The sequence below is a fragment of the Coregonus lavaretus genome, assembly GCF_964263955.1.
Source record: "Coregonus lavaretus genome assembly, contig: HAP1_SCAFFOLD_175, whole genome shotgun sequence".
Taxonomy (NCBI): Eukaryota; Metazoa; Chordata; class Actinopteri; order Salmoniformes; family Salmonidae; genus Coregonus; species Coregonus lavaretus.
Window position 1 is genome coordinate 419,277 of NW_028164027.1, and position 10,000 is coordinate 429,276.

The 10,000-nt window shown below is 43.9% G+C and overlaps 2 protein-coding genes across 2 annotated transcripts in view; both read right to left on the reverse strand.

Annotated features, from left to right (window-relative positions):
* LOC311117526 (NACHT, LRR and PYD domains-containing protein 3-like) overlaps positions 1–2,165 on the reverse strand; it is a 17,381-nt gene extending 15,216 nt beyond the window's left edge. Inside the window, exons 1-2 of the mRNA XM_084192447.1 lie at positions 2,030–2,165; positions 1,814–1,867 (exon numbers count right to left, since the gene is read on the reverse strand). Of these exons, the coding sequence (XP_084048573.1) occupies positions 1,814–1,867; positions 2,030–2,040 (65 nt within the window). The 5' untranslated portion in view covers positions 2,041–2,165. The remainder of the gene's footprint in view (positions 1–1,813; positions 1,868–2,029) is intronic.
* A 7,775-nt stretch (positions 2,166–9,940) lies between these two features.
* The window catches only part of LOC311117527 (carboxypeptidase M-like), a gene marked incomplete at both ends in the record, with an annotated part of 78,777 nt that continues 78,717 nt past the window's right edge, over positions 9,941–10,000 (reverse strand). Inside the window, one exon of the mRNA XM_084192448.1 lies at positions 9,941–10,000. This exon is cut by the window's right edge and continues 195 nt beyond it. Coding sequence (XP_084048574.1) covers positions 9,941–10,000 — 60 coding nt within the window.

Below are 10,000 nucleotides of genomic sequence, written 5' to 3' on the forward strand. Positions count from 1 at the left end.
CCAAGGCAGTACCTCAAGGCTCGATCCTAGGCCCCACGCTCTTCTCAATTTACATCAACAACAGAGCTCAGGCAGCAGGAAGCTCTCTCATCCATTTATATGCAGATGATACAGTCTTATACTCAGCTGGCCCCTCCCCGGATTGTGTTAAACGCTCTACAACAAAGCTTTCTTAGTGTCCAACAAGCTTTCTCTGCCCTTAACCTTGTTCTGAACACCTCCAAAACAAAGGTCATGTGGTTTGGTAAGAAGAATGCCCCTCTCCCCACCGGTGTGATTACTACCTCTGAGGGTTTAGAGCTTGAGGTAATCACCTCATACAAGTCCTTGGGAGTACGGCTAGACGGTACACTGCCCTTCTCTCAGCACATATCCAAGCTGCAGGCTAAGGTTAAATCTAGACTTGGTTTCCTCTATCGTAATCGCTCCTCTTTCACCCCAGCTGCCAAACTAACCCTGATTCAGATGACCATCCTACCCATGCTAGATTACGGAGACGTAATTTATAGATCGGCAGGTAAGGGTGCTCTCGAGCGGCTCGATGTTCTTTACCATTCGGCCATCAGATTTGCCACCAATGCTCCTTATAGGACACATCACTGCCCTCTATACTCCTCTGTAAACTGGTCATCTCTGTATACCTGTCGCAAGACCCACTGGTTGATGCTTATTTATAAAACCCTCTTAGGCCTCACTCCCCCCTATCTGAGATACCTACTGCAGCCCTCATCCTCCACATACAACACCCGTTCTGCCAGTCACATTCTGTTAAAGGTCCCCAAAGCACACACATCCCTGGGTTGCTCCTCTTTCCAGTTTGCTGCAGCTAGCGACTGGAACGAGCTGCAAAAAAAAAAACACTCAAACTGGACAGTTTTATCTCCATCTCTTCATTCAAAGACTCAATCATGGACACTCTTACTGCCAGTTGTGGCTGCTTCGCGTGATGTATTGTTGTCTCTACTTTCTTGCCCTTTGTGCTGTTGTCTGTGCCCAATAATCTTGGTACCATGTCTTGTGCTGCTACCATGTTGTGCTGCTGCCATGTTGTGTTGCTACCATGTTGTTTTCATTTTGGGTTGCTACCTTCCTTGTGTTGTCATGTGTTGCTGCCATGCTATGTTGTTGTCTTAGGTCTCTCTTTATGTAGTGTTGTCTCTCGCTGTAAGTTGCTTTGGATAAAAGCGTCTGCTAAATGGCATATTATTTATTTATGTGCGTTTGGTCTTATATATATATATTTATTTATTTAAAATCCCATTTCCCGTAGGAGGCCTTTTGGTACGCCGTCATTGTAAATAAGAATTTGTCCTTAACTGACTTGCCTAGCTAAATAAAGGTTAAATTATTATTTTTAAATGCCACAGTGTTTGACTGTCTATTTATTGCCACAGTGTTTTTTACCTCCTTACTGCCTTATTGTTCTAATATTAATATTATTTTTTATCACTGTTGAGAGGAAGCTGGCAAGTAAACATTTCATTGTACCGTTTACACCCAGCTGTATTCTGTGCATTTGACAAATAACCTTTGATTTGACACATACACATGCAGTAACGTGTAGTTGAAAGTTTGATTGATTGTGATAGTTCAAAGTTTAGGGATGTTAGTAGTGGTTATAGTAGCAGCAGTATGTAAAACACTGCAGGAGTCTTGACTTCTTACCCTTGACCAGTGGTACAATAATAATAAAAATTATAATAATACGTTGTTTAATTGTGATTGTTCAGAAAGCCCGGGGATGTGTGTATCATACAGTATCAAACATGCAGTCTCATTTACTCTGAGCTCAGAAGTAAAATGTTAATCTTACCTCTTAGCTTCTGTGTCAAGTTCCCCTGAGAGACTCATTTTAGAGCACTGAACCCTAAACAGAGACCCAGCATAGTGGTTACCACAGTGACAGCTCATTATTGAATGTGAATTGTTCTCTATTATTCATAACATCTCTTAGAAATAAAACATTTACTAAAACGGACATCATCCGAATAGTCTGGTGATTTAATGCAATCACATGACCATTATTCACCTCGTCGCCATTCAAGCCAGGATTGAATTGGATCAGCGGTAACCTCGCTTTTGTTTATGTGTCACGCTTGTCAGAGGTGTAACTGCGTTGCAGCTGTCAAATCAACAAGCGGCTCCCCATGTTATACCTATAGCGGATATTACCGTTGGATGTGCAGAGTTGCATTTATAGAAATCCCATGCAACCGTATTGCAAGTTCAAACACTGGCGTGCATGATGTAATTTACACCTCGATTCGGCTGATATAAATCCTTATTGTTTAATTTAATGATTTAAAAAACAAACAAAAAAAAGTCATTTCTATACAGCCTTCACTTTCTCGTTCTGAATTTATAACTCGTCTGTCCTGCCTTAGTAGGACTTTCTCTCGTTTCCGGGTTGGGCAAAATCTGGGAATTCTATATCCTGTCTAAGGCGTGTGTGGTATGGTCTTTTCTCATTTACATTACATTTACGTCATTTAGCAGACGCTCTTATCCAGAGCGACTTACAGGAGCAATTAGGGTTAAGTGCCTTGCTTAAGGGCACATCGACAGATTTTTCACCTAGTCGGCTCGGGGATTAGAACCAGCGACCTTTCGGTTACTGGCACAACGCTCTTACCCACTAAGCTACCTTTCTCAACATAAATGGCGTAAACCAAGAGCAAGACCTGTTGTAGCGTACCTCTGTTCGAATAAAATAAAAAATAAAACAGCCGTATCTACAGCCTGGCACTTTGAAGTCAACCCGGGTTGGGCTGGTCTTGGAGGGCTAGCTCGAATTGCGTTTCCACTGCCTCCAGAATATTAACGTCTTGCTAGCTAGCCAATGTGACTGTGCTGCTAGCTTTGCTAATTTTGAAATTGTAGAAAGTCCTTTGGCTACAACTAGCAAGAATGTTTAAGAAATCATGTAATTCACCCTCGCCACGCTGTAACTAACGTTACCCCATATGCCAGCTAGCCAACTGCTTAACTTGCTAGCTAGCTAAACGGTTAGGGAATCGCTTGTGCATTGATAAGCACACCAAAGACAGCATTAACGGTAAGTAATAAAATAAAGACTGCACTAAAAGCTTATTTCACACCATAGCTTGCTGAATTTGCAAGATCACTTTCTTTAAATTTGACGTTTCAGCAGACAGGAAGAGGCCCAATTTGGCCAAAAATCTGTCTTCTCCAGCAGGTGGCGTTGTTTAGTTTCTTTCGCTCATCAAGCGACGAGTTTTTGTATTGAATCAATCAAGGTGTCGAATTTGGTCAACAAAACATGTAATGGCTTATTTGCTACGTGGGGTTTATTTTATTGAAGTTTCGTAATGTTTCGTGTTGTTATTAGTGTACTGATATAAGGAGGACACCTGCCATCCCGGCAACTTTGTGAAAAAACACTGTCAAAGTTGTCTCGAGATATTCATGACTTAAGGCCAGTAGCATAGCGTCTCTCTCCATTGAATACAGGCGTCAACAACTCTCATCGAATATTCAAAAATGTATTAAAATAATGAGATGTATCCACCAATCTAATGAGAGAAATAGGCGGGAGTTTGACAGCCTGTCGTACACCTTTGTGGATGATGACTCCCATTGTTAGGGTGGAGAGACAAGTATCTTGTCAGTATATCCACACTCTTTGGTTTCAGAATTGTGGCCAATGAAGAGTTCAGCCAAAGAGCTTCTAAATCCAGAGGCGCAACATCGCGACACTTCCGGGAACGCTTGCCAAACAGACCAGGCCGGGGTTTGGTCAATGAGCGAAGTGAAAAATTCTTCCTTACTTTATTTGATTTCGAGAAATTAACGTCTTGAGTAGTTGAACATGTTGTTATTACTCCAACCTCGTGAAAGTGACAAACACGTTTTCATTTTCGTCAAAAAGTTTTATATCGAAGAAATGCCTTTGATTTTGACGAGCGACCTAGTGGATATACACTACACAAGACGCAACGGAGATCTACAGAGTGGAGGTTGCGGGCGCCTTTTGGTTCGGCTTTCCACTAGCGGCAGGCGGACGAGCGTTATCCACCGTTGTAGTACGGATGAAGGCCGAGAGCTGGAATCAATGTGAAGCTAACTGAACCGGGTTAGCTTTAGAAAACTCCGAGTAGATCTAGTGTGCTTCGTAGGATAGCTCTCTGGCCTTGGTGGAGCTAATTATCATAATAATGTCTCACTGAGTCTTGAAATAATTTCACTCGTTCTAGTGTGTTGCTTTGTTTAACAGGTATGCTATAAAGGAGTTGTAGGGAAATAAACTATGCAGCATCAGCCTAATCATAATAGCAATGTTAATAAAAGTATTGTAATGAAACAGGCTGGGAGGAGGTCTCGAACCCTCAACCTTCTTACCCGAAGTCCAGTTCGCCATCGACTGTGCCATAAAAGCATGCTCGCGTGGCAGAGGCGGTATCCGCGTTTATAAACCCCATGGTCGTTACCGTATGTTAAATGGGTTCAAATTACACTGGAAGCAGGATCTTATTGTCATATATAAAAAAAGACAAATTTCCCCCTATTCTGAAAGATTATTTACAAACTATGATATATATATAAAGATTTTTACAAATTGTAAAATAACCATGATATATACACATGAATGTGTTTTTGAATTTGACTTGCCCATGGCCGATTAGTGCCATTTTGTATGACTGAACTGACACGTACCTGTCCCCAGGTGAAATAGACTGTTAGGTCTGAGTGTTTTACTGTCATTCACTTTACTAAAATAACACCATACATTTAATTTCCCTACACACTTTACAATAATCCCTGGCAAAAGTATTACCTTGTAGTCGGAATTCACAACCAGAACATGTGATGAGATGTTTTCCTTCCTGATGAGGAGTGCTCAGTTCTAGGTACTGTTGATCTTTGGATGCAATAATATCTGGTCAAACTCTAGTGACTCAACACCATAGTATAGCATAAACCTAACAGGTGTTTAACCTGTGGGCAGAAAAAGCATATGGTGCACTATGAAATGTTTTATAATTAAGGATGGATACAGTTTCAACATATCTCTAACTTTAAAGTATATACCCAACTACCACTGAGCATTTCAGCTAAGGTAACAATGTAAAGAAATTATAAGAATCATATTGAATACTCATCATGTTCTTGTTAATACATGTTGGGACTAGACAATAGATATTACATTCTGTCTTCTGGGATCCCTTGTGGTGGAGTAGGATTTTCCCTCCTACTTCACCACTTCCCTGGAGTAGGACTTCCCTCCAGGTATTGAATGGTTCTCCCATCGATCGGGTTCCCGCCTATAAATATCTGGGCATTTGGATTGACAAGGATTTAACATTTTTAAAAACAAACATACTGATGAGCTAGTTAAAAAGCTAAGATTTAAAGTAGCCTTCATTTTTAGAAACAGATCTTGCCTCTCCCTGAACAGCAGGAAGCAGATACAGTCAACTTTCCTGCCAGTTCTTGACTATGGTGACTCCATTTACCAGAATGCAGCAGCCACTACTCTTACACCTGTGGATGCAGTCTACCATAGCGCCATTCGTTTTTAATCACAGGTGACAGTTTTAATACTCACCACTGCATCCTGTATCAAAAGGTTGTCTGGTCCTCATTAAAGTCCCCTAGATCACTTCACTATTCCCTTCCTGTTAACAAAGCTCTACTACACAAGCTTCTGACTTACCTAACTCTGTTGTTTTTAAAGTATAAAAACATGAGATACCAAACCCCGTTCACAAGGTTGGTTAACCCTTGAGATTCCTCGAGTCTCCACCGAATTAGGAAAATCCACTTTTAGTTTTAATGCGCCTCACTGCTGGAACCAACTACAAAATACATTCCAATTGGATGTTCTGGTGCCGCTCGGGGCAGTTTAGTATGTAGTGGACCTAGTAGCTGAGGAATGGAGCGGTGTTGTATTCAGATTACATTTGACATTGTATTGATTTGCTGTTTGGTTTCACGTTGCTCGATTGTTGCATTACTGTGATTAGGGCACCTTTGGGAATGAGACCCTTGTCTCAATGCTTTTCCCTGAATAAATAAATAAATAAATCAATGACAGGTCTGGGTTATGGTGGTGTGGGTCTGGCTGGGTGCCCAGGTGGTTGACTACAGTTTGGCTTATCCCAGACCTGCAGATCTGTAGTCACAGTGGAGACGGGACTAAGCTCTAATAACTATTATCAGAATCTTCCTCCATCCACGAACACATCATCACCTCTCAAGCAAGGTTAGTTAGTGTGCAGTGTCATGATTTAAGCTACGTGGGACTCGAAACCAGAGTCCAGCGACTGTCAAGCCAACACCTCAACCGGTATGCCAAGAGGTCCGAACCCCTTGACGAGGTCGCTACATTTCTATTGGTTAACTTTGACATAACACGTTAAGACATAGCCCACAAATGAACAATGTAACCACAGATCATGAAAAAATGACTGATCCTAAAACATAAATTGAGAGAGATTTAATAATCAAGGCACAACAGTCATTGTCAGCTGAAAGGTCAAAAGGTCAGTTATTAGATGAGGTAGAACAACATGAGAGGCATTTATGGACAATATCTCTTGTGTCCAAAATGGCACCCCATTTATTCCCTATATAGTGCACTACTTTTAAACAGGGCCTATAGGGTGTTGGTCAAAGGTAGTGCACTGGGTAGGGAATCGGGTGCCATTTATGGGTCTACCATCCATCATATCCCATAATGCTTCAGGAAGGTTATGTTTTTGGACAATAGGTATAGTGATAGTCTACAGTCCACTAGTCCACTAGTCCAGGTATTGTGATACAGTCTACAGTCCACTAGTCCAGGTATTGTGATACAGTCTACAGTCCTCTAGTCCAGGTATTGTGATACAGTCTACAGTCCACTAGTCCAGGTATTGTGATACAGTCTACAGTCCACTAGTCCAGGTATTGTGATACAGTCTACAGTCCTCTAGTCCAGGTATTGTGATACAGTCCACTAGTCCAGGTATTGTGATACAGTCCACTAGTACAGGTATTGTGATACAGTCCACTAGTCCAGGTATTGTGATACAGTCTACAGTCCACTAGTCCAGGTATTGTGATACAGTCCACTAGTCCAGGTATTGTGATACAGTCCACTAGTCCAGGTATTGTGATACAGTCCACTAGTCCAGGTATTGTGATACAGTCCTCTAGTCCAGGTATTGTGATACAGTCCACTAGTCCAGGTATTGTGATACAGTCCACTAGTCCAGGTATTGTGATACAGTCTACAGTCCTCTAGTCCAGGTATTGTGATACAGTCTACAGTCCACTAGTCCAGGTATTGTGATACAGTCTACAGTCCAGGTATTGTGATACAGTCCACTAGTCCAGGTATTGTGATACAGTCTACAGTCCACTAGTCCAGGTATTGTGATACAGTCTACAGTCCACTAGTCCAGGTATTGTGATAGTCTACAGTCCTCTAGTACAGGTATTGTGATACAGTCTACAGTCCTCTAGTCCAGGTATTGTGATACAGTCTACAGTCCACTAGTCCAGGTATTGTGATACAGTCCACTAGTCCAGGTATTGTGATACAGTCTACAGTCCACTAGTCCAGGTATTGTGATACCGTCTACAGTCCACTAGTCCAGGTATTGTGATACAGTCTACAGTCCTCTAGTCCAGGTATTGTGATACAGTCCACTAGTCCACTAGTCCAGGTATTGTGATACAGTCCACTAGTCCAGGTATTGTGATACAGTCCACTAGTCCACTAGTCCAGGTATTGTGATACAGTCTACAGTCCACTAGTCCAGGTATTGTGATACAGTCCACTAGTCCAGGTATTGTGATACAGTCTACAGTCCACTAGTCCAGGTATTGTGATACAGTCTACAGTCCACTAGTCCAGGTATTGTGATACAGTCTACAGTCCACTAGTCCAGGTATTGTGATACAGTCCAGGTATTGTGATACAGTCTACAGTCCACTAGTCCAGGTATTGTGATAAAGTCTACAGTCCAGGTATTGTGATACAGTCCACTAGTCCAGGTATTGTGATACAGTCTACAGTCCACTAGTCCAGGTATTGTGATACAGTCTACAGTCCAGGTATTGTGATACAGTCTACAGTCCAGGTATTGTGATACAGTCTACAGTCCAGGTATTGTGATACAGTCTACAGTCCACTAGTCCAGGTATTGTGATAAAGTCTACAGTCCAGGTATTGTGATACAGTCCACTAGTCCAGGTATTGTGATACAGTCCACTAGTCCAGGTATTGTGATACAGTCTACAGTCTACTAGTACAGGTATTGTGATACAGTCCACTAGTCCAGGTATTGTGATACAGTCTACAGTCCACTAGTCCAGGTATTGTGATACAGTCTACAGTCCACTAGTCCAGGTATTGTGATACAGTCTACAGTCCACTAGTCCAGGTATTGTGATACAGTCTACAGTCCACTAGTCCAGGTATTGTGATACAGTCTACAGTCCAGGTATTGTGATACAGTCCACTAGTCCAGGTATTGTGATACAGTCCACTAGTCCAGGTATTGTGATACAGTCTACAGTCCACAGTCTGGAGAGAGGACACCCGTAGCTGTGGCTGTGAATATAGTGTTTGTTCTGTTCTCTCTGTTCTGTGTGTTCTTTGTTCTCTGTTCTGTGCAGTGAGCTCAGGCAGGTAGTCTGTCTAAAAGCAAGTCTTGTCATGTTTGCAGGTGGAGGTGTGATTCCAGGTATCACGTTGACTGGAAGGTGTTCTTAGAGGTACTTCTAGACCTTCAACACCCTTCCATCCCTCCCTCCCTCCCTTCCTCACCCCTCGTCTTCTGTCTATCCCTCCCTCCCTCACCCCTCGTCTTCTGTCTCTATCCCTCCCTCCCTCCCTCACCCCTCGTCTTCTGTCTCTATCCCTCCCTCCCTCACCCCTCGTCTTCTGTCTCCCTCCCTCCCTCCCCCCTCGTCTTCTGTCTCCCTCCCTCCCTCCCTCCCCCCTCGTCTTCTGTCTCCCTCCCTCCCTCACCCCTCGTCTTCTGTCTCTATCCCTCCCTCCCCCCTTGTCTTCTGTCTCCCTCCCTCCCTCCCCCCTCGTCTTCTGTCTCCCTCCCTCACCCCTCGTCTTCTGTCTCCCTCCCTCCCCCCTCGTCTTCTGTCTCCCTCCCTCCCTCACCCCTCGTCTTCTCCATCCCTCCCTCCCTCCCTTCCTCACCCCTCGTCTTCTGTCTCCCTCCCTCCCTCCCTCACCCCTTGTCTTGTCTCTATCCCTCCCTCCCTCACCCCTCGTCTTCTGTCTCCCTCCCTCCCCCCTCGTCTTCTGTCTCCCTCCCTCCCTCCCTCCCTCACCCCTCGTCTTCTCCCTCCCTCCCTCCCTCCCTCACCCCTCGTCTTCTGTCTCTAACCCTCCCTCCCTCCCTCATCTTGTCTCCCTCCCTCCCTCCCTCACCCCTCGTCTTCTCCCTCCCTCCCTTCCTCCCTCCCTCCCTCCCTCACCCCTCGTCTTCTCCCTCCCTCCCTCCCTCCCTCCCTCCCTCCCTCCCTCACCCCTCGTCTTCTGTCTCCCTCCCTCCCTCCCTCCCTCAACCCTCGTCTTCTGTCTCTAACCCTCCCTCCCTCCCTCCTTTTCCTGGCAGATTGCTGGCTGGCAGTATTGCTTTCTTTCAGCACAATGTAAAAAAAACTAAAAAGCATCAATACAAAACATACAATTTCAAAACACAAAATGGCTCATGTGTTTGTGCAAGGTAGAGCAATGCAAAGTGTTAGAATAAAAAATATATTTTTTGTTTGTACAAAATTCTCATGAAGAAAATAAAAAATACAATGTCTCTGGACTGGGAGATCCCATCTCAGTCAGTCTGTCTGTTCATCTCCATGGATACGTCCCAAATGGCACCCCATTCCCTATATAGTGCGCTACTTTCTGACCAGAGCCTTGCACTATACAGGAAATAGGGTTCCATTTGAGACGTGACCCATCTCTCGGTCACAGTAACATGGTATTCCAGAGAGCCTGGAGGACCAGGAGGATGGTGACGCCCGAGGG